Below are 25,721 nucleotides of genomic sequence, written 5' to 3'. Positions count from 1 at the left end.
AGCAGGAAATGGTTTGGCAGCAATGAAAGATGAGGCAGCAACCATTTTTCTGCATTTCATACAACTTTCCTAAAATAAGTTTAACATCTATAATATGCAGTGAAAGAAAAAAAAAATAATCTATGTAAAATTAGTGTTTGGTGGCTGTGAACTGGTGGCTTTATCATTCAGGAGAAGAACAGAGATGGTGTAGTGGCCCAACAGGCTGAGGATGATGATGAATCCAGAAGTACACCTTATAAATATGGTAAGTGTGGGCTCTTCTAACAGGCCTGAGACTAATCCTCTTTCTATCAGTATTATGTGGGCTGCAGGATTACAGAGATTTTCCCTTTTCATTCCTGGATGGGGTCGTGCACCAGCTGGAGGGTGGGGCTGACCCAGAGACCGCTCTGGTATTGGACAGTCAGTGCAAGGTGTGATGCTACACATAAATTATGCCTCATGGGTGGCAAACTTGCCTATAAACCAGAAATAAACTGAGATGTAGGTTAGAATCACACTTACTGCCATTGGGTCCCTGAGCTTCGGGATGTGTGTTTCTAGTAAGTAATTATTCTTACGAGAATCATCTGAAGGTAATACAATGTCCAGCCTTTGAGATTAAAAATGCAATAATTCTCTGTTTTCACAATTCAGAGACACACACACACACACACACACACACACACACACCAATGGCCAATTTTTGAGTCTTCAGTCAACCTAAAATAATGTAAATGAATGGACTCAGTATTTCAATACACCCCATAATCTATTAACTCTACACAAGATTGCAGGTCGGCTGCTAGTATGAATACATGTCAATTTTTCTGCCTGTATTTTTTTGTACATTCTGATTGAAAGACAGACTCATCATCTCTGGTTTGAGTGGACTAATGGCATAATGTATAGGGCTGGGCCTGCAGAGTGTTTTTACATACATTTTGTATATAAAATTGCTAATTGCCAGATAAATTTTATAATCACCAAATTAACAAAGCTAGATAAACATTCAATAGTTCAACAGTAAAAAAAAAAAATACAGATCTATGCTCAAAAATTAGGTGAACAGAGTGACCCATCAGGCTCTGGCAGGATTCAAACCCATCTTTTTTTTTGTATTTCTCCATTCACCCTGTATTTGGACAGAACCTCGTTCAGATCTGTCCCAAGCATCTATGTGTTGTGTCAGTGATGCTGTGAGAAGGAGGAGATGCTCATGTACAAAAAGGAGCAGTCAGATGACTCTGAAATAGCTGGCCAGCAGTCACTGAATGAAGAGGGATATGGATTTTTAATAGTGTCCATGCAACGATGTGGCCACCTCCCTCTGCATCCATCTGCTGTGCCTCGGCCCATCCCTGTTTCTGTTCTACTTTTTCCACTGTCTCACACACCCACGCACACAAATCCAGTCCCTCCCCTCTCCATCTGCCTGGCCCTGGGTGTGGGTGTGTGTGTGCTGATGGAAGCTGATTATGGACTCTACCATTGTGAGGGGGCTTGAGCATTGCACTAGAAGCTCCTCCCATTGGTGTGTTTGTGTGTCTGTGTGTTTTGTGTCGGGGGCGGAGTTCGGAGTTGAGATGCTGGTTTGATTCAGCATCTCATCTCTTTAAAAACTAAAACGGGACAGAGGAATATGACCAAATTATACTAGTACAGTACGGTACTCTGGGTGAGTCTTCCTTTTCATATTATACTTCAGATGTTGAAATGTTCTATGAATTCATATATTAATTACAATTACTTACAATGTATTCATTTAATTTGTGTTTTTGACAATTTATTAAAAAGTGGCAAATTTATTTGAATAAGCTATTAGTCTGTAACGAATGAACCTTCTCCAGAGTTTTAATAGCTGGTAAAGTGGACTTTGATTGAATAAAGATGAAATTCAGTGATGCAGTTTTTGACCATAAATCAATGTGGTTTTTGGAAAGCATTGCACAGTCGATATCTGCATTCTAAAACCTGCTGCGCATGAGGGTGGGGAGGAGATGCATTAGTGAAACCTGATAGTGATGGATGTGGCTGTGGGACCAGGATGGAGTGCTTGTGCTCTGAGTTGCTCCCTTTTCCACAGGACACAGTTGAACGCATGTTGTAGGAAATGCAGTGTTGTCTATGGCGGGTGCTTCCTGCTTTTTTCCTTCCCTCTCTCTCTCTGTGTGTGTGTGTGTGTGTGTGTGTGTGTGTGTGTCTGCCTTTGGAGTTTGCACAGGGGAGATGCTCTTTCAACAGGAAGCAGAACCACATTTATTATTTATAACTTGCAAATGTCCTGGAAGCTTACAGTACGCTCAATCTTTCAGTCAGCAGTAAGAATAATTAAAGCGAACCCATTAGGGAAGGCACATAAGAGAAAGAAATGCAGGTTTACACAACCATTTAATCATTGTACTGAGTACTTTACATTTAACTGCCTTAAAAAAAGGTAATTTCCTTACAATATTTTTTTTTATTTGCCATATATTGAATGACTAATGACTGGTTAAAAACTTGAAAATGTCTGGAAAAGAAATTTAACCTCTACTCTCCAAATAATTTACATTGATAGTTAAGAATGATAATAATATGCACATAATATGCACTTTTAATAAAGTTATTTTCAGAGCTGCAGTGATATTAAATAAACAACTACACAGACAACTGAAATCTTTCTGCATAGAAATGTATGTTCTGAATGGTGAGAATATGTTAGCTACGTATGTGATTCATGTACATGTATATTTACAGCATTTATCAGACGCCCTTATCCAGAGTGACTTTCAATCAGTAGTTACAGGGACAGTCCCCCCCTGGAGCAACTTTGGGTTAAGTGTCTTGCTCAGGGACACAATGGTAGTAAGTGGGATTTGAACCTGGGTCTTCTGGTTCATAGGCGAGTGTGTTACCCACTAGGCTACTACCACTCCGAATTATGGACTAGCTAAAACTTTGAAATAACTTTTGTTTTCAATTGTTGGATTGTTTTGTTGCTATTGTGTAAAGTGGAAATGTGTGAAAAGCTACCAAAGCAGAAGTAACTGTAACTCAGGCATAGTGTCGACTATCTCTGCAACAGGCTATGGAGCAACACTTGTGTGACAGATAATGTAATTGCCCTAAAGGACAGTCTTGTCACAAGCAAATTAGCAACATACATGTGTTATATCTGAAAGATCTTGCATAATCAGGAATGAGGAACAAGTGAATGAGTGAATTAAGACTTCATGGACGCTTACTCAGGTAATTTGATGTAAGCCCCATTTAATGCAATCACAGATTCAATGTGAAGGTCAGGTTATTGGAGGAATCTCTTTTATTCTAAAATCCGAGGAAATTTAACACATCCAGCAGGTTTACAGGTCACAGACATCCTTTCATATCCTGACACTGAATATGGATGACTGGATATGAGTCCTGATGTCATAAACTAGGACATTTAATAACATGAACACTTATGAACACTGTATAGTTCCGTAAGGGGTATTTGGATTTTATACACACACAAATGTAACACCATGATGGAAATGGAAAGGAGGCACAATCGCTCTACATCATGATGGATTATATTTATTAATAAATTAAAATGAAACAGCATGAAATAAACAGATCCTGTAGCAACACAGCAATACATTAACCATCAACCACTTAAAAAGGTCCTGATTAGTCAAGCCTAATGAGCGGCAGCTCTAAGTGAGCAGGACCCATTAATCAGGTAAACCAGCATAAATTTTTTTTTGGTCCCCTAAAACTGTATCTGATGTATCCATCCGAAATTCTGCCAAATTACAGAATTACAGCCACTTTGTTCCAGTCCCACAATGAGATTTCCCAGGATGTTCCGTTTGGTGTCTGTAGCATTAAATGATAATGAGGAGGAGAGCGGCGGGATGAGGAGGAGAGGTGCCTATAGAAGTTGAGGGGGCATTCGCGGAAATGACATCATCAACACAATTCACCAAACACAATGTTAGGTGCAAAAAGGAAGTCGTGTCGTGTTTTACCAGAAAAAAAATAAAGTCCCTTATGACGACATGACAGGCTAAATCCATATCCAGCCATCTGAGCTGCCACTCTCTTAATGGCAAAGCAGAATGACCAGAGCACGCTTTATATATATCGGATAGGGGAACTCATATTAATGATAAATAATCCCACAGAGTGAAATTTGTTAATGTTTTTTAAATAAATCTGTTATTGAAATTTCAGTTTCATTGTGTATAAACGTTGCATGGCGCGCTGGGATCGGGCAGCGCTGGTATATCGGATTTAAAATGTTAAAAGTTAGTTTGCCCTGTAATTCCTCCCTGTTTACTTACCTCCGTTTCCGTATTAAAAGATGGAGGTTTATGTAGGAACGGCGGTGGGAAGCTCGCCTGATGTGGAAATATTGAAAAATCTCTTCACCAGTAGTCCTATGCTGTATGTTGGTAGAATTATTAATGGTGTTACTGCATGACGTCAGATTTCATTCCATATATTCAGAATTTCCACTTCCACTCTTTTATGTGTATATGTCTATGTATTTTGGTTGCATTCTATTTCATTCATTCTATATGACCAACAATCGTACCAAATGCAATGTTTGTTTGCTTATTTGCTATGGTTTTTTTTTTTTCAAATGTTAATGGATTGAGGCTTTAACATATTTTGTGGTATGATTGGCTCATATATGCAGGGTTTAAGGACTTCCTCTGTGTAAGTAACTGCCGGGTGGCATGTCCCTCGGTATGAAAATTTAATGCACTGTTCTTTAAAGAAACCCATTTGTAAAACACTCTGTTTTTTCACATAACAGATTTTTAGATACTAATAACATGTATTTTATATATTTGTCAAATGCATGGAATATTATCAGCACCATAAAACAATAAGAAAGCAAGACAGATAAAGTGGATGGTGCTGTGGAAGACGTCATGGTGGCTGTCTGAAGGCAGTGAATTAAAGCACCCAGATGCCAGTGGGTTTATTAATATTTAAACAGGAACAGAGGCACTCCTCTGGCTGCACCCTCAAACACGTTTCTACTCCCGTCCACTCACACTGGAGTCTCCCCTCACATCTAAAGAGGGACTCCTGCTGAGCAAAACAATTTATGGGGACCAGACAACACAAAGAAACCAGTGCTTTTTTCATCTTTGCTGAACAGTCACAGGCATCCTCCGGCCTGTGAGAGGATTCAGGTGGGACTTTTCACCAACTGTGGGGCCACTGAGACTCCTTGTGACCTCGTTGCTAGCACATCACAAGCATGTTACACTGCTTGCATGCAAGGCCTCCCTCAGCTGCACTGAACTGGAGTGATGTGCAATGTGCAAAGACCCAACAACCACAAAGAAAGTCATCGCCAACAACTGGCGACACTATACAAACCACAGCAATCTCAGTTTACCTCCGAGCAACCACCTGGCCCACCATCAGATCCACCATAGCAACAACCTAGCAGCTACCTGAGACACAATAGCAACCATCTGATAGCAGCCACATAGATCACCATAGAAATTTAAGAGCCAAATCAAACAGTAAACATTGGACATCGTCCCTCATGTTTCCTTCTTTGGTTTTTAAGAAATCTTTTAAGGCAACTGTGTACACACCCATCAACAGCATTGAAAACTGGGAACAACGTTATGATGAAGAATATTCTGCCATGAGCAGGACTTCATTAATTGAAATCCAGTTTCCACCAATGCTAATGAATGCATCTCATTACAATTGAAGTTTTGTAAGACTGATGAACTTGTTGCAGTACCTACTGCATGCTCAGTTATATTTATTCTTATTCAATGCATCACTTTCTTTACATTGCACTACATGCATTATGTTCAAAGACACTTTAATCCAAAGCAATTTACAGCTGAGAACAATGGCAGGAATTTGAAATCATGTTATGATGAGATAGCTGGTAGCACACGTGTGACCAGTCGAATCCTGTTTCATCAGAATTGACTTTGGGGATTTGGAGCTACAGTACTAATCTGAGCTCCAAATGGTCTTACATGTAGTGCTCTGCTCATGTGGGAGGAAAAAGTGCCCTCAAGCGACCCAAGCTGCTGGTCCAGAAGTTTATTCTGTTCCATTCTAATTAAAAGAATGATTTTCATCATGTTGAATAACAAGAAAGCACTACGGGGTTAAATTGCTTGCAGGCATTAAAAAGATTATCAGTTCCCTGTGACAAGGGGTACTGGGGGATAGGTCCATGATGCATATAAAGTACCAGTCTGGAAACTCCTTGCATAATTCAGAATTATGATATTCTGGTTTTAAATGGTGTCATTGGGGCAGTGGTAGCCTAGTGGGTAAGAAAGCAAAAAAGGGTTGTGGGTTCATATCCCAAACCGCCAAGGTGGCCTTGAACAAAGTACAGAGGACACTGTTTCATAATGGCAATTAATTCACTAAAAAAATAAAAAAATTGAGTGACAGTCCCGGAATAGGTCACCAGTCACAAGGAGCCAAACACATGAGCAAACACATGAGCAAGACAAAAACAGTAACACACGTCTCCTTTCTTGACCGACAGCCATTCTGACCAATGACGAGTTGCACCCAGGCCTGTTTTGGTCCAAGCATAAGTCACTCGAATGCGATTTATGGTCAAAACACCATAGATAAGGCATACCTTATTTGTTATGCTGCTGCTGTTTGAGAATGAGTGGAGAGTGTATGGTGTTGGAACTGTGGTCTGCTTAGGAGGATTTTGTTTTGTGCTTTTAGTCGAGATTATGCCTGTTACGTGCATATGACACATGTATAGATCTGTACTTGTTTAGCTGGTGATTAAATCGTTTTTGCTGCGTTTCTCCGAGTAGTCAAGAGTAGATAAGGGTTACACGTTCCAGGGTCAGCAGCCTGACTGATACTTCTAAAGTGTTTAACAGAGAATTACCTCTGGGTAACGTGTAGGTGTGCCCCTTTACCCTGCACATGACCACAGCTTTGGAATGGTGGGGTGTTCGTCAGCCCACAGGCACCAGTAAGTTGCTCCAGGGGGGGGGGGCTGTCCCTGTAACTACTGATTGTAAGTCGCTCTGGATAAGAGCGTCTGATAAATGCCATAAATGTAAGTATCTAGCTGCTACTAAGAGGCATGAAGAATAACAATAAAAAACGATGGCCACAGCACAATACAACAGGAAGGCCATGCCAGGCCACCTTCCTTCAGGATCAGGAGTATTAATATATGTAAAACTCTACATCTCCCAATACGCGTTCAGGACCCGGCACATAACATCCACTGATCACTAATGATTCATTAGTCAATTTGTTTTATGGTCTCCCATTTTCACTATGCTTGAAGAAAGAAAACAATAGTCATTTGAAGCTTTTCATCATAGTGGATGGAGCAAAATTTCTGTTGTGTTAAAGATTCATCTGTCTGTGCAGGGGTTGCAGGGGTGTGGCCATCAGCAAACAGAATGACGCACAGACACAAACACACACTGTGGTGCAGTTTCGAAGTGGGGTTGTGGGGCAGGAACATTAATCCCTGAGATTAGTAGAATGAGAGCGACTCAACACAAAGTCCAGCACAACCCTTCACACGTCACATACAGCATACAGTAAACATCTCAGCTGTGAACACCTCATCTGTAGGGGCAGTGGTGGACTAGCGGTTAAGGAACCGGCCCCGTAATCAGAAGGTTGCTGATTTGAATCCCGATCCGCCAAGATGCCACTGAGCAAAGAACTGTCCCCACACACTGCTCCCCGGGCGCCTGTCATGGCTGCCCACTGCTCACTAAGGGTGATGGGTTAAATGCAGAGGATTCTCACTGTGTGCACCGTGTGCTGTGCTGTTGTGTATCACAATCACTTCACTTTTAGTGGGGTTGTGGTGGCCTAGCGGTTAAAGAAGCGGCCCCACTTTCACTTTCAACTTTCTACTGCTCCTCAGAATACTCATGATGAATGTACACTCAGAACAACTTTCAAATGCTACATTTGGTTTCATACTCATTTGGTTTCTCTTCAGTACTCTGTCAAGAGATTCTGAGAGACTGGACATTCTCAAATACATCGTTGTTAGTGATGATGCACAAATAGCCAAAAAGGCAACCTCTTCAATGATATTTTGAAGTCCTATGTGTCAAGATGAACCAGATAGAAACCTGCAAACTCTATCAAAAGTCCCAACATGGCCTAGATTGTGTGAATATATTGAGGAGGGACCACAGGGGAAAACTGAGGCAAAATTCCTGCATTTGTATTGCATGGGTGTGTTATTCACTCCATATTTTGGGCAAATGTGTATGACTTAATGGGGTGTTTGTCTGCTAAGGGAAAACAACATAGCATTCAATACTGTGCTCAAGTACATTTTTTATTGTTTAGTTGTGAAAGTGAAGTGACTGTCAGTGTGAAACACTGCAGCACAGCACACGGTGCAGCAAAACTAAATGTGTCCTCTGGTTTTCACCATCACCCAGTGGGCAGCCATGACAGGCACCCGGGGAGCAGCGTGTGGGGACGGTGCTTTGCTCAGTGGCACTTTGGCAGATCAGGATTTGAACCGGCAACGGGGCCGCTTCCTTAACCTTTAGGCCACCACAGCTTTACAAAGTGCTGAAATCTAAATCAAAGCCCACCCTGCTGTTACCACCCTGTGCCTTCAAACCAGCAGAATTTCTAATAGATTCTTATTTTAACGAACAGGTGCTAATGAACATTATTGTCACAGATCAGTTGAAACGTGGTCATTTACAGAAACTGAAACCTACACAGAAACTTTAAACCTCGATGGGGAACTCGTCTACCAAGGTGAGGCTGTATAAGGTCATAGATGGAACACTGCAACAAGACAAAACGTAGTTATTCTGCAGTTATGCTGAGAAATGCATGCAGACAATGTTCCATCATGCAATACCATGAGATGGATGTATGACATATGTATTCTGCAGCAGGACAACAACCCAAAACATACAGCCAATGTCATTAAACACTATTTTGGGCATAACGATTCCTGCTGACAATGTTGGCAAAGCAATCTCATAAAAAGCAAATTCGTCTCAAATGCGTGAGGCAAATTGTGCTAATTTTCTGTATGGGTCTGAGAGAAAATGAAAGTCATTATTAGTCATTGTGATATACAGCACAGGACCCAGTGCACACAACAAAATGTGTAGTGCGCATTTAACCCATCTTGAGAGCTATGAACGATGCCAGGGGAGCACTGTGTGCTATTTTGATCAAAGGTACATCAGTGCGCCTCTGACCACTTTTTACCTGTTCCTGCTTTTAACAGGTGATGAAACTCGCATAAAGAGTCTCTCTATACCAAGTTGCTTGCTATACCAATAAAGAACACTAAGAAACTGTCTAATGCTGCAAAATCACAAACAATTCCAGTCAGAATGACAGAAATCTGGACATGTGTTCCCATCTTTTCCACAATCCCTGTCCCATGTGTCCTCTGTCTAAACTCTTAAAGCATCTCAGGTGGGTGTAAAGCAGGTAGAATGAGGGTATTTCTGGAGAGATCATCACCACATAAAAACACCATTATAATGTGAAAGTGTCATTATGTGATACACAGCACTGGGCACTTAATGAAGCAGTGTGTGAGGTTAGTACCCTGCTCAAGGGTACCTTAGTGGCACCTTTCAAACCCGCGACCCTCACAAGTTCATCTCCTACACTGGTAGGCCACAACTGTCCAATGAGACTGTATGACAAAATCTGAAGGAGCAAAAGAACAGTATACACCTCCTTAGAAAATGTGAGTGTGCTAATAAACAGATATAACACACTAAAGAAGCAGTTGAGTATAGGGTAACAGACTCGCCTATGAACCAGAAGACCCAGGTTCAAATCCCACTTACTACCATTGTGTCCCTGAGCAAGACACTTAACCCTGAGTTGCTCCAACCCTTGTCGCACTGGACAAGGGCGTCGGAAAAATGCTGTAAATGTAAGAAAGTATGTTGTGTGATTTTTGCATGCCTTTCTCCGAAGTGAAGGCTGATCAGCAACACAGTTCCCACTAAAAGCTAATGTAAATATTGACACTGTAAAGCCTTTTTTATCTGTATGTCTGCATCTGGTGCTGATCTAATTTGGTGGTGTGGTGATTCCCAGATGTAAGAATATACTTCAAATGTAGGAGAAAATGATGCTTCATTAAACCGAACTGGGAAAACCATTATTATTTGCCGATGGTTTGCCTTTTATTGATGAGGAATGCAGCACATTTGATTAATGGGGGAACACATGGAGAAGACATGTTTCTGCAATGTCGGCCTGTTTAATCCAATCTTCTGAAATGTTGGGATGAAGCCACGTGGAAATGGAAGACACAGTGTTTGTCACGTCCATGCGGGCATGACGCGGCGGGTGAACGGAGAGCAGGACGAAGAGTGACGAGGAATGAAGGACGCTTTCACCTGACATCACGGAACAGGGGTTTAATGGTGAATCACAGGACAGGGGAGACATCCGAGACGTAGACACTGGTGAACACGGAACATAACTGAACAGAAATGAACAGGGCAGCTTTATACAATTGACACCAGTGAAAACGATTAGGGAACATTACAGGACCGGAGTAACCCCCATTTCGGACCGGATCGTGACAGTGTTGAATTCTACCCCTCTTTATCGGAGCCAAAGTGGGAGTGTGAGATGGGGTGGTTGTAGCCTAGTGTGTAACACATTTGCATATGAACCAGGAGCATCACAAGTCCCAGGTTCAAACCCCTCTTACTACCACTGTCTCCCTGAGCAAGACCCTTACCCCGAGTGTCTCCAGGGGGGACTGTCCCTGTAACTACTAATGTGCTCTGGAAAAGGGTGTCTTATAAATGCATTTAATGAAATGTAAAACAATATCAATCCAAACATATGAAGCCATATTAAGTTGTGAATGTTTAAGTTGTAGATGAAAATGCGGTCTTAGTTACTTGCATTGATTTTTGCGCATTGATCATTGAAAATGATCTGATCAACTGATCACTGTTGCAAAACTGGTGTCTCTGAGCAGCAGTTTTTCGTTGAAGTCAATAGAAATGTTGTAGTTTTTCTCACATGAATTGTTAGAATGGTGTTAATCTATCTGACTTTCTGTTGTAGATGCAGCATGAGGTCTTTTGAAGATCCAAATAAAGAGAGGTAGAGACGGCTTCAGTCATCAGGGATCTGCTCTTTGTAATCGTTGAAAATCCAAAATTATTTCAGCAAGACCAAAATCCGCACCATACAAAAGCATTGAGACCATCAGGCTCATAAAAGATAAGAAGACCGAGGATTATTAACTGGCACAGCTGCCACGGCTGAACAGACCTTTTCCGAAGTTTCTTCTGGCGGTCCACGCAAGTCACCCCAAATCATGGCTGACCATTATGAAAACAACATGTACCACCAAACACATAATGAGGGCTACAGCATGTACGGAGGGGCTGGTCAGGACGGCTATGCTTACCAGTCTGATATCCTGCCTCAGGAGGAGGATGCGGCCAGTGATGCCACGGAGGGCCATGATGAGGAGGACCAAATGTACGAAGGGGAGTACCAGGGCATACCCCACCCTGACGAGGTGAAGGCGGCCCGCCGGGCTGCCAGGGCCAAGGCCAGGGCAGCAGCTGATGCTGCTAGTGAGCAGGAGGAGCTGGCGGAGCAGTACGAGGACATCATGGAGGACTGCGGCCACGGCCGCTTCCAGTGGACACTGTTTGTAGTTCTCGGGCTGGCGCTCATGGCCGACAGTGTCGAGTGCTTCGTGGTCAGCTTTGTGCTACCCAGCGCTGAGAAGGACATGTGCCTATCCAATGCAGAAAAGGGAATGCTGGGTAAGTCTGGCAGCTTTATCTGCACAGGTGTGAGAGGGTTTGAGGAGCTGTAATGTGCAGGTCAACAAAGTTAACACGCACAAAAACATGAATGCCAGATTATATTCTGTCTTTATCCGAGTCTAACTCCAATTTGAAATGAGAGATTGGTCAAATGTAATAAATACATTTAGATTTTTCTGTAACACCATTAAAGTATTTCATAATAGTTTAAATTACATTTATAGCTCAAAAGTAACTATTTGATTTCTATTTAAAGAATTTATTGAGTTTATTAAACTTAAGTATCTTTGCAAAATAATTATTTCAAAATAGACTTCAGGAAAAAAAAAAAAAAAAAAACACATTGGCAAATGGGTTTATTCATCTGCTTCGTTCACCGATTTGGTTCCATGGGTTTCTGTGAGGGGGACCTGTCTGTCATCCAGAATTAATCAAAATGTCAGATCATAAGTTAGAGCCATTCTCAAATTACCTTATGGTGCAGTCAGTCACGAGCCAGAATGTTTTTCATATGTTTGGGTGAAATTCTATTGAAAAGTAGCTGATCTCAGATATCAGATGAGAATAGTGCATTTCCTATAACCACTGAAGGTATGGTTTTTGTAGAGTATAGATAATCATTGCTTTCATTAAATCGATTTTTAACTTCAATAGATTGATTTAATTTGCAATTAAAGTTAGGATAAAAACTGATAACTGTGAAATTATTAAAAAGCAGGACCCTGAGGGAAAAAAAAAAAAGAGGAGGGAGGTAAAGGGACAAAGATGAGATGGCACTTTTCCTCCTCCCTGCTGTTCTTCTCTGACACTGACTCAGCATGTGGAAACAAGGATCGATGAGCGCTGCTGACACTGACCTTGCTGTCTTCTGTCTTTACTGTTTCACTAGCTGAGTCCTATTACAGAAAATCTTTTTTTTTCCCCTGGTAAATATGTTCAACAATATTTACCCGAGTCCCTGCTTTTACTTAACCAAGATGAAGAGAATAGAAATTAAAGAGTCAAAACAGGAGAGCCGTTTTTATATCCTGCTTAGCTGGCATCTTTGTTCAGTCACGACGGCTTTATGCTTCTGTAAAGGAGAGAGAGAGAGAGCGAGAGAGAGAGAGAGAGAGAGAGAGAGAGAGCATATGCTGTTATGCTTGTGGGACACCCACCCCTCCTTCGGTCCCATCTTGTAGCAGGACCATCTGTAGTGACATCAGGGTGTCACAGTGTGAGTTAGGTTGCCTTTAGGTTGTAAAAAGCATGTTTGTACAACTCTTTCCCTTTGCATTTTACATGACCAATTACTCAGTAATAATTACATTTGCATAATTAGAAATGTGTCTACAGGGATCTCCAGTAGCTTTGAGGTCAGCTGCTCAGACCCAAGTATCTAATTAGGAGTTCAAAAGAAAAAATTAACCATCAACCATTATCACCAAACACCCCCCCTGAAATAATGTAAATACATTCCAAGTTTTTATTAATTATTCGCCCACTTCCTTACCTGCCAGGCCACCACTGATCCAAATGCATCATACTGTGGTGTGTACACGTGCAGTTTAATCACAATGATGAAAAAAAACTACTTAAAATACATACTTTGTTTAAACATGTCTGAGTTTAACTGCGGCTGTTTATACTCACCCACAGTTTATTCTTTTATGTTGTTCAGTTTTAGCTGTTTGTTAGGGTAATTTATTCCAAAATGTTATATGAGAGATTTTTTGTGCAACATGCCAAATCCCTCCAGTAGAGAAGACAGAACAAGGATCAGTGAAACTCATGCTCAATCCCTTAATGTTTTTAGAATCCTCAGGTGTGGAACCCAGTGGCAAACCACACCATTTTTTGTGCAGATTTCCTTCAATGCTCTAATACAGGGGTGTCCAAACTTTTTTAAAGAGTGGCACATATAGAAAGTATATGGATGTCAGGGCACAGGGGGTTAGGGGGGTCATGATCTGATCCAGCTAATATTACCCCACCAATATAATCACTTTTTTATATATATATATATATATATATATATATATATATATAAAATCTAGTTTATATATATATAATCTAGTTTCTAGATTAATCTACATTAATCTACATTAAAATGGCTCATTTGAATTCTGCCGAAGGCATTCAGAATAAGTGTGCTACCCAAATAATGACCAAATAATAAGTCTTTGAGAACGGGTTTCTCAAGCCAGGTGTCGCATTAGACCAGGGACTCATCTCCTTTTTTATCGCCCAATAAAAGTCTCACGTTAACCCAGCGCGATAACACCGATAGACTCTTAACGTGAGACTTTTATCGGGCGATAAAAAAAATATCGCCGTTAATCTATTCACAAAGTTGGGTTGGGAGCTGGGTCTATACTACGCAAGCTATTGTGCCGGAGTTAAATGGTGTGTGTGTGTGTGTGTGTGTGTGTATATATATATATATATATATACACATACTTCATTTGCCAGAAAAATAATAGCATGTTCAATTGTCTGGTAATGTTACTCAACCCCCTGCCGAGCACTTGGTATTACCCAACCCATCTTTTTTAAGGGTCATCCGGACAGTGTTTTGAATTGTCTGTTTTTTTAAGAGTATTTGCGCTCATTTTACAACACAGATGTAAATAATCTGGGCAATAGTTCCACCTAGTGTTTAAAATAAGAAGTACAATTCGGTTGAGAACAAATTTTATGTGTGGGCCAAATTTCATTATAATTTTAGAATTAGCTGCGGGCCAATTACAAATGGGTCGTGGGGGCAGTTTGACCCCCCTGATCAAAGCTCAGTCTTCACAAATCTAATTCATGGACAAGAGATACTGAATATATAATATCCAATAAACATGCTAATATATTGTGTATGTAGATTAAATTAGATATATTGGATTGAGTCATGTGCCCCCTGGTGGACAATGAATGCTTCTGTCAGCAGGTTGTTCATGAAACACAAAACATTTTATGTTTATTTGTACATTTACAAAATAAAGACTAATAAAGAATAAAATGACAGCTTGACACAAAGACTGAAACTAAAATTAAGTGAAAGAGAAGTGATTGTGAAACACTGCAGTACAGCACAAGCAGAGGACACATTTCATTGTCACCATGTGCTGTGTATCACAATGACCATCGCTTCACTTTCACTTAACTGCTAGGCCAACGCCGCCGCTAGACAGGCCGCTATACTGCACCAGCTCAGGTGTTTATGGTGTGTGTATGTGTGTGTGTGTGTGTGTGTTTCTCCCTGACAGGGCTGATAGTGTTTCTTGGAATGATGCTGGGGGCTTTTGTCTGGGGCGGTCTGGCTGATAAAGTGGGCAGGAGGAAGTGCCTGATAGTTGCGCTCACCATCAACTGTGTATCAGCATTCCTGTCCTCCTTCGCACAGGGATACGGATTCTTCCTCTTCTTCCGCCTCTTCTCTGGCATGGGGTGAGAGAACTGTGAAAGCTAATGTGAATTCTTTTTTATTTTAGTTAAATATTTTTGTCATTTCAGGCCATTCTGGTTAAAGTCCCATATTATTAGCCCTGTGCAGTAGTTTTTGAGATCTTTGGGATAACATCACTGTGTTGTATCTCTGCATGCCGACAGTGATACACAGTTCTGTTTGTAGACCTGAACATGTCTGCATAATGTGTAAAATGAATATTTAAAGGCACATCAGACTACAAAATCACTTTGTCTCTCTGTCATTCTATACTTCTGTCTCATGCTGCTCAGAATCGGCGGTGCCGTGCCCATCGTGTATTCCTACTTCTCAGAGTTCCTGCAGATGGACAAGCGTGGTGAACACCTCAGCTGGATCTGTATGTTCTGGATGATGGGGGGAATATATGCTTCCTTCACAGCGTGGGGGGTTATCCCACGATATGGTAAAATACACTGACACACACACACGCTATACTGTTCAGAATTACACATTTCTTGAGTCGTTTCCATGAATAAGCCCCGAGAACCACAGGTTAAAAACGTACGTTGATATTCACAGATATTTAGGTTGCAGGGCCATTTGTACCATCAATCACATGCTGATCCACTTTTTTTTTTTTTTTAAACTCAAGTTAAAAACAGTGTTTTTGAGGCACATGTTGAGTGGAGGTCAAAAGGCACATTCGCAGACATGTACAGCAGGCGTATAGTCCATGAACAGTCTTTGCTGTTGTGGCTGGCTGGTGGAGAGAGAGGGGTGATGGCGTCGGTTGTGGGGAAAACCGTGGGGTACGGAGCTCGATGTCTCCAAGCTGGAAGAAAAGCATCGTAAGCCTGAAGGGCCAAGTTCGGCACGGGTTCAAGTCAAAAGAAGTACAGGCGAGGGTGAAAGGGCAGAAAAGGAGGTCGTCTTGGAGAGAAAAGAACGAATGATAAGCGGGAGCCGATACAAGATGGCCACCTAGTACTTATAAAGAAAGCAGACCTCTTCCTCGTCTGTCTTTTTGGAATCAGATTTGCACCAAAAATTTGAAACAAAACCAAACGTTCTTGCTTACATCTCGCTCTTTTTCATTTTTGCTTGTGAGACTTTCAATTTCGCTGCTCGTATTTACAGTTTTACGTTTACGCTGCCTGAGGATTTTGTTGGCCCTCTAGCACAGTTCTCTCATGTGGCCGGGGCTTCACCTCATTGGCCAGCAGGTATTTGCCTGGTGATGGAACCACCAAACTGGCCAGGTATTTATTTAATGGCCGATTCCTCGAGGTGTTCAATTAAGAAAACCACCACGTGTTGTATCCTGTTTCAATAGAACGGTTTGCCTGTCAGCTCAGCTCATGAGACCCCAAGCAGCCAAATGAGCGGAAGGGGGAGTTTTAAAAAAATAACACAAGTAACAGTAATTTGTAAATTGCTATGTATTTACTGGGTTATTTGACTTAATTATTGATGAAGTGCTGTTCATGTTCAGGTGTGAAAGTTGCCTCCTGAACTGAAGTTGTTCTTTTTTTTTTTTTTTTTTTAATAATACATCTCACACATTTACTATAGATGTGACATTCTTTAACAGTCGATGAGTATGGGATTTGCTACGTGGCACTCTTGATTGCCTGCAGGTATCAGCCATTAAATGCCTGATGGCACCGTGTGTTTTTTAACTAATTAATTGTACAAATTGACTTCCATATGTGAAATCCAAGGCAGCACTTTCACCCTTTTGTAGATCAGTTTTTGCACAGTGAAATGTTCATAGAAACAGAAGAAGGGTAGCTGAACTTTTGCATTGACATGACACCAGGGAGGGGGATGACCCAGGTGCTGGCGGAAGACAGGTTTATAGAGTTATGGGACAAACGGGAAAAGGGAAGGCTCACTCTCATGGGGACACTCCACACGTGCCCCCCAACACAGGGCAGACCACTGGGCAATACCCACACTCATATTCACACGTACACGCAGTGACAAGGACAGTCCAATGTAGGGTTTCAGGAGGGGGCGTGGCCTGTACTCAGTGCCCGAGACCGGTAACCACGCCCGGTCTAGGCTACATGTATGTGTGTAATCTCTCCTTGAAGTGCAATATTCCTAAGGTAACATGAGATATCACCTCTATGTAAACACAAAAACCAAATGAATTGTCTTTATTAAATGTTGGAATTGAGTGAAAACCTTCTATATTTGACTGCTCTGCATGGTGCTGCTGCAGGCTGGGGCTTTAGTATGGGCACCGAGTTCCAGTTCCACAGCTGGAGGGTGTTCGTCCTGGTGTGTGCGCTTCCTGCCATCGCATCAGTCGTGGGCCTGATGTTTATGCCAGAGAGTCCACGCTTCCTGTTGGAGGTAAATTAATTTAAATAAACTTGCATAAATTAAAAAGCCACTGCTCAGATCTAACATTAATGTTCAGCTGGAAAGGGAGGCAGAATATCAGCCATTGTGTACGCATTCTGCTTCTCCACTCTATTGCGGTCCACAGCTAGCCATTCACAAGCAGTGACCATGTCTGACCAAATGTGATGACCGTGTGGGGCCGTTCTGAAGACAGCAGTATATTCATTTGACCAAAAAATTTGTTGAATGAAATTAGTATATTCATAAAAAAAAAATTAAAACAAACACAAGGTACGGTAGCAACACCATGTTAAAATACATAATTCAAAATGAATAAAGAATAAAAGAGTAGACATATTGCTCACCACCTCAGACTAAGTTAGCATTATAAGTTAGCTAATAAATGTTATATATATATATATATATATATATATATATATATAGATATAGATATAGATAGATAGATAGATAGATAGATACACACACACTTAAATGTAACAGTGGTGTGTGCGTTTCTGACTTGCGATTAATGGTTTTCTCTTCACTGTGGTTTTGTATTTCCAGCATGCTAAGCATGATGAGGCATGGATGATTCTGAAACAGGTCCACGACACCAATTGGAGAGCAAAAGGTGAACCAGAGAGGGTGTTCACTGTGAGTTTTCTTAACTGACTTCTGACCCCTTGAGGTCGTCCAGTCCAGAGCCTTTCTGATCTGGAGAACCTCTGTGTTCAAAGGAGCATTCTTGCCACACACAGGTCGCCCAAATCAAGACTCCAAAGACACAAGAGGATGAGTTTATAGAGATCCAGAGTGCAACAGGAACCACTTTTCAGAGATGGTTGGTGCGGACAGTGACTTTAGCCAAACTGGTAAATCCTGAGCCTATTTCTTCTGAAGGAGTCATGACCTCACTAAACTGTACGCTAAACTGTGACATCTTTGCTCTCCTGAAGGTGCTGAAGAATGTGGCATCCCTGTTGGGACCAGACCTGAGACTCAACAGCCTACTGATGGCCATCATCTGGTTCACCATGGCCTTTAGGTACCTTGATCTCACATAGATCCCAGATTCCATGTAATAGACAGAAATCTCCTTTAAATGTATTAAAATACGCAGAAGATCCTGGGGGTTGTGGTATCAAGATCTTACAGAACATTTATATTCATTCAACTTCACTAACCTCAACTGCCATTATGATATACATTAAGCAAAAGTTCTATTTTGTATTTTAAGGCCAAGATGTAAAATAACAATTTGTTGGTTTTTAATAGTTTAATTATAATCCTGCTTTAACTGTCTTAATATTAAAATGTCATGTCTTAATATGAAAATTACACCACTTCAATACATCAGCGCAATCACTGGTTTCTCTGCTTTGCGGTCCTTCAGTTACTATGGACTGTCTGTGTGGTTTCCTGACATGATCAAGCACCTCCAGAACGAGGAGTATGACTCCAAACTGAAGGTGTTCCACCGAGAGCAGGTTAAGCACTTCCACTTCAACTTCTCTCTTGAGAACCAGGTCCATAAAGAGGGGGAGTACGTAAATGACAAGTAGGTTGCGGTCTGAGTAGAAAAGCTAAAATATGCAGCCAGTGGCTGAGGGCGTATCATCACGTACTCGAACTCTCTGTCCCAAGGTTCATCAATATTGAGATGAAGCATGTGAAGTTCGAAGACTCATTGTTTGAGGACTGTTACTTTGAGGACATCAGATCCACACAAACATTCTTTGAGAATTGCACCCTTAGAAACATTCTCTTCTACAACACAGGTATGATGGAGGGAAGGGTCTTTACTTCACACTCATCTTATGAGGTTGTGAAAAAAATATGCATGCTCATTCTCCCTTTTGGATCTTGCTTGTTATGTTCCCCTCCACTAAGACGAAGCACCAAAAATTAAACCTAGTCTTAAACAGACGTGGCACCGCATGGGTGTGTTTCTAAAGCAGAGATCAGGATTGTGATGTTAATTTATGTGTTAAGCTATTAGATTGTGTGTTAAGTTATTTTGTAAGTTATTTGATTTGTAAGCAGAAGTTTGGCTCTGTGAGATAACCATGCAACACCTTTATGGTTCTGAAGCATGATTCTTAACAATATATGAGAAATATCAAATTTCTGAAGATGATATTCAAAACAAGTAATGCTATATTTCACTGTTCATGTGGAAAGCAACAACGATGTTTGCATTTTACAGACTTTGAGAGGAAGATATTTATTGATTGTCAACTGGAGAATGTCACATTCCACCAAAACAAGAGGGGCTGTCACCTCGACTCTGAAGAGGAAAACGATGTCCTCGTCTACCTGGTCAGCTTCCTGGGCAGCCTTGCCGTGCTGCCTGGCAACATCATATCCGCATTATTCATGGACAAGATTGGGCGGAGCAAAATGATAGGTATGTGTGCCCAGAAGGCAACATTTTCCCCCCCAGAATAAAGGTTTGTGGAATATTTTACGAATCAGTCATTGGATCAACTGTATTGTGAAGCTTGTCTTGTTGTACTAATTTTTTCTGTAGGAGGCTCAATGCTGATCTCTGCTGGCTGCACCTTCTTCTTGTTCCTGAGCTTCAGCCAGGCTTCCATTATTGCATGGCAGTGCCTGTTCTGCGGCGTCAGTGTGGCGGCCTGGAACGGCATTGAGGTGATCACCGTGGAGCTCTACCCAGCCTCCAAAAGGTGCATTATTATCTTCAAAACCTTGCGATATTTGATGTTTATTATATTTTGATCTTCCTCTAATCTTCATCGGCGCCTGATGCACTGCTTTCACTCTCAGGGATGCTTAGGCATCATGTTGTACATAAAAGGGGAACGTAAATGAATAGCATGTCTAGGTCATTCATATGGCAAGGAAAAAAAAATATATAGGTGTCATCGTGGACATTATTATTCATGATATAGTTGATTATAGGGATGATCTCTACATCATTTGAGATCTGTTCTATACAGATGGAAGTAGCCTAGTGGGTAACATACTGGCCTATAAACCAGAAGACCCAGGTTCAAATCCCACTTACTACCATTGTGTCCGTGAGCAAGACACTTAACACTAGGTGCTCCAGGGGGGACTGTCCCTGTAACTACTGATTGTAAGTCGCTCTGGATAAGGGGGTCTGATAAATGCTGTAAATGAAAATGTAAATGTGAGCTGCTGTACTACCTGCTGTTCTCACCAAAATGTACAAACTTTCTTCTCCTTTTTTTTTTTACAAAACATGTTTCAGAAACATCCCTAGAAAAATTACTAATCAGAGTAATCTCAGTGACATCATTTGGAAGGAAGCGCAGAGACGGGACATAACAAAAACAATGATTTATTAATAACTGAAACAAAACCAGGCTCAATAGCCAAAAGCAGGGAAATAAGGGGAAACAAGGGGATACCACAAACTAGCCCACAGGCATGTGGTGATTGCCAGAACTCAAAACACTTTAAACAGAACCGTTGCAAAGTCAAGTTCATGACAGAGTTCACAAAAATGCTGCCGCTCCAGAGGGGCGGGATCACAGGCTTTTTAAAAGCCGTCCTGATTGGCCCCAGGTGATGTTCCAGCTGTAGCCAATCCTGACAAATGATTGCAATTTTGAGAAACTTTCAGGTCTAAGGAGCCTAAAGAATTAACACAATTAAAAATAATATCATACATATTTTAAAATACATGTAGACAGACTGATACCTGAATAGTTTTTAAAATCATATTAGTTTTGGATGTCCGCCCAATATTACATGTACATCTTGTCATTATGTTAATTGGAAGCATTCCTGTTTTCTTATTGGTCATGATGTGAGTTGCTTTTAACTTCCATGCATACACGTTGGACGTTATCTGTCTAGTGAGTTTGCCATTTTAACTGTGACACCCTGTTTTCAGGGCCACGGCCTTTGGGGTTCTCAACGCTCTATGCAAGCTGGCAGCCATCATGGGGAGCTCCATCTTTGCTTCCTTTGTGGGAATCACCAAAGTCATCCCCATCTTGCTGTCTTTCGCTGCGCTGGTGGGTGGTGGACTGCTTGCCCTGAAACTGCCCGAGACACGTGAGAAGGTTCTCCAGTGAACAAGCAAAAGCCAAACTTTCTCACAAGCCTGAGAGTGCAGTGCAGATAAGCACCACTGAAGGGACTTGTCTGCTCCTGACCCACAGCTGGAGATTTCTCCCAGGTTGTTTTCAAACCTCATTTCATTTCAAAATGTCTTTCTTTTATCTCATTAGCTTCTAATCTAATCCCAATTACCTAACAAAGGCTGTCAATCAAAACCAGACGAAACACAGCTAGCTTCCGGTATGTCTGAGAAACTATTGAATCAGTAGACATGAATAAACAATATCCTGTAGGTATCACATACGACTATTTAGCTAGAGGCCATATTCAGCATTTTCCTACCATGTTGTCATTACTGTGCTGTTAGAGACACCTTTCCTTTTAGTTCTATTCTCCGAGAACATGAACTTGCCAGTTTTCCATTGATCCTCAAATGAAGAGTAAGTGTTTCTGACCAATACTGAAGCCAGTGTGGGATGGTCTTGCTTGATGTGAATTCAGCGGGATGTATTGCATGTGCGTTATTTTGGTGTTCCAATATTGTCTTTTGATTGAGTTTTGTTTGAGTTTGAATGAAATGAATTGTGTGTACAGTATGCCATTGTAAATAAAACAAGACTGATATGCTCCTTCTGTAACAGCAGTTTTCCACGCCACTGCATGGAGGGAATATATTTTTCTAATTATAGTTACCAACTACATTTTTTCAAGCTGTTTTTGGCACAGTGATCTTTAGAGAAGACTAAAGTAGTGTATTGATTTCTCTAAAAACGAAATAGGTCTGAATAAAACACTTTTAAAGAAATGTCATAATCAAGTACCACTTAATGTCTTTACAATAAATTATGCATCTTTGGGATGATGTGGAATTTGTCACGAACACCTGAAAACTCTAGAATATTAATGTATTGATTATTGCTCTGCAGCTTGTTTTATGTTTCTGAAAAGCCCTTAAATGCTAACTTAATGGAGACTGGAATTATATCTTTGGGAAACCTCGAGGGGTGCTTTAACAACTATTGAAATCATTAATTTACCTTGATTACCATCTGATTACATAATAGCTTTCATTATCAATTAAGCAGCTTCTGATCGTGCTTCATAAAACACCACTATATTATTTCAGTATTTGTATGCATCTGATTATCAATCCCAAGATGACTACAAAACAAATTTCACTTTTATGTACACAGATGATTCCAAAGGATGGACAATATTTTCAATGAAAGTCTTTGTATGACCTGGTATAGCATTAGGGTGAGTTTCCATCCATGCTTCACATTCATGCTTCCACAGCTCATTGAAAAGTTCAAGTTAATTATAAATTATTTGATCTGGTCTGATGATTACCACAGTCCACAGCATTCTACAGAAACGATTTCTGCACTTGTTTATTGAACTTAATTATCTTGCAGATACCGAGTTATGTCTGTCAATCTTCTCTTGTGTCTGTATCCACTAGAAAGAAAATCCACACATTATTATTTAATGACTATTTCATTTAAAGATATGATGTTTGAAGATATGATGACAATGTCTCCATTGGAATGAATATTTGTCTCTGTTCCATTTCATGTTGGTTCTGTTTTATGTGTGTAAAAGAAAAGAAAATAAATTAAACTTGTGCTTGAAACCTTAGATTCAAAAATTGTTAAGAACCAGGTCACATGTGTGCATGTAAATATTTTTATTTAAGTATTCAAAAATTATATGTAAAAAAATGTCACACCTGATCTCTGCACAGCTAAAATGTGTGCAGTCACATTTGTTCAGACACATATTACCTTTGCAGAATTGCCCGCTTATTTTTTATTATTTCCAAAATAGCATGTCCACATAGCATTGTGGATAACAGAAGGCCAGGAAAAATACATTAATACCTCCTACAAAATCCCGTGAAGAAAGGGTGTATTTCTTCACCGCGTGTCCTGAAAATCAGACAGCTGACTGTTCTAATGCACATTACTGATAAATCAGATGCTTTTCTGCTTACTTGTCTGCACCCATGTCAGGGTTTTACTGCACCTGGGGACTCACCTGTGCCCAATCAGGGCGCTGTTATAAGGCGCTGTGGTTCCGCCCATCTGCATCTCCGACATTTTTGTGAACTGACATTCTTGATGTTTATAGTTTTCAGTTCTTGCAAATTACCACACGCCTGTGGGTTTATTTAAGTTCTCCAATTTTTTCCCTGTTTTTGGCCATCGTGCCGTTTTGATTTGTGTTTATTAATAAATCCCTTTTCCCAGTATGTCCTGTCTCTTCCCCGTCAGCTCACCGACATGATAATCCATCAATGGTTTTTATGCACAGTTAGTTTGATTTAGCTCGAATTGGCTATTTTATCGACTGATGGAAATGGATTTATTGACTGCTGAATGTCTAACTGCTACAAAAGGTGCTCAAATTCAGTCTGACTTTCAAAATCCGATTTAGTCAGATTTCTGGACTAACATATTTAGACTTTAGTATTTTAAATCTAGTTTTAGTCATAATAGCTTGAGATTGTATAACCGAAACTTAATTGATAATATTCTGCATTATATGTGAGTACTTGACAAAATGGTCAATTTTAGACACTGCAGCAGTCACATTTGAAAAAAAAAGAGACAAAAACAGTCACGGTTGCAAAAACATCAAAACTAAATACCCTCAGGCAGGTCTGAACTGAAATACAATAAATAGGACACATAGAGACATGCTCCAAATACAGTCCCTGACAAGTCTTGTTGTTTATCTACTTTGTAAAAACCTGACTTTTTATTAATCAACTGGTGTTAGAAATAACTAATATGAAAAGCTAAAACCCTACTAAATGATGTTTAATGCATTGAAATGAATTAGTTTCACTGAAAAAAATATAAATTTAATCAAGACAGAAAAGGTCAAATTTTGTCGCCTATACAGAATATGAACAAATTTACTGTAAATATAAAAAAAGTCCGCAAATTAAGTAGTCATGCTGTGAGATCCAAATTTAATATCTTGCATGACTTCCATGAGCTTGAAGGACTGCATCCATGTGGTTTGGCAAGGATTCATATTTATTGTTGAAGTCATCAGGAATATAAAAGAAAGCAGTCTTGCATGCCTCCCAGAGTTAGTCTTCCATGCTTTCTCTTTCATCCTACCCCACACATGCTCAATGATGTTTATGTCTGGTGACTGGGCTGGCCAATCCTGGAGCATCTTGATTTTCTTCGCCTTAAGGAACTTTGATGTGGAGATGGAAGTATGTGATTGAGCACCATCCTGCTGCAGATTTTGGCCTCTTTTATGGTTGAGGACTATAAAAGTTAGCTAAGATTTCTTGGTATGTCAGATTATTGATGTTGCCATTGACCCTGCAGATCTCTCGCACACCCCCAATACTGGATGTAACCCAAGACCATGATTTTTCCGCCACCAAACTTCACTGTTTTCTGGGTGAATCTCAGATCCATGCAGGCTACAGTAGGTCTCCTGCAATATTTGTGGCGAATGTGGTGTAATTCAACAGAATATTCATCTGAAAAATCCACCTTCTGCCACTTTTCCAGCGTCCATCCTTTAAGCAGGCTGTGGGCCACATGGTTTTTCAATTCTCTTTTGTTATGTGGTGGCTTCTGGGCACTGATTCAACCATGGACGCAATTTCAAGACAGACAAACTGTTCTGGTTGACATGGGGACTTCAGGTCTCATGGAACTCCGTTGCATTGGAAGATGGGCTGGCCTTGGATTTTCGAGCCAACAAATGGTCCTCTCAAGCAGTTGACTTGGGTTTGTCAAACATCTCCAGTCTCTTTAAATCTTTTTTTATCCACTGTACTTGACGCTGAGACACATTGAAGGTATCTCCCACATCAGCCGTGGATCTGGTCTTCAGCCTCTTGATAATCAACACTTTAGTCTCAGGGTGAATCTTAGGCATGTTTGCAGAGGTCTTGTTGCAGTAGATGTGAAGGTCTAGAGTACTGGGGGTCTTTTTATACACACCTGACACCTAATTGATCCATTATTAGTCACAGGTGAAGCTCATATGACAAGGCGACACACTTATGTCTTCACAAAAATTGACTCGATGGGCTTTACCAAGCTTTGAATATCAGAATACTTTTTGACAGTTTCGTTTTGCACTGAAAACTGATTACAAAAGCTGTTGGGAATAAAATGACC

General features: G+C 40.7%; 1 protein-coding gene across 2 annotated transcripts in view; it reads left to right on the top strand.

Moving 5' to 3' along the window:
- The window catches only part of LOC114794763 (synaptic vesicle glycoprotein 2B-like), a 31,154-nt gene extending 7,474 nt beyond the window's left edge, over positions 1-23,680 (top strand). Inside the window, exons 1-13 of one of the 2 annotated variants that reach the window (XM_028987533.1) lie at positions 1,527-1,660; positions 11,041-11,756; positions 14,996-15,176; positions 15,468-15,619; positions 17,384-17,517; positions 18,073-18,162; positions 18,267-18,380; positions 18,465-18,553; positions 18,902-19,066; positions 19,153-19,286; positions 19,715-19,915; positions 20,039-20,198; positions 21,395-23,680. In XM_028987533.1, the coding sequence (XP_028843366.1) occupies positions 11,297-11,756; positions 14,996-15,176; positions 15,468-15,619; positions 17,384-17,517; positions 18,073-18,162; positions 18,267-18,380; positions 18,465-18,553; positions 18,902-19,066; positions 19,153-19,286; positions 19,715-19,915; positions 20,039-20,198; positions 21,395-21,578 (2,064 nt within the window). In that variant the 5' untranslated portion in view covers positions 1,527-1,660; positions 11,041-11,296 and the 3' untranslated portion in view covers positions 21,579-23,680. Of the gene's footprint in view, positions 1-1,526; positions 1,661-11,040; positions 11,757-14,995; positions 15,177-15,467; positions 15,620-17,383; positions 17,518-18,072; positions 18,163-18,266; positions 18,381-18,464; positions 18,554-18,901; positions 19,067-19,152; positions 19,287-19,714; positions 19,916-20,038; positions 20,199-21,394 lie in introns of those variants that run through there. The other variant, XM_028987534.1, reaches the window with a different exon arrangement.
- Positions 23,681-25,721: the final 2,041 nt, after the last annotated feature.

The sequence above is a fragment of the Denticeps clupeoides genome, chromosome 7, assembly GCF_900700375.1.
Source record: "Denticeps clupeoides chromosome 7, fDenClu1.1, whole genome shotgun sequence".
In the NCBI taxonomy this organism is placed as follows: Eukaryota; Metazoa; Chordata; class Actinopteri; order Clupeiformes; family Denticipitidae; genus Denticeps; species Denticeps clupeoides.
Note: the sequence above shows the minus strand (reverse complement) of the source record. Positions and strands in the feature narration are given on the sequence as shown.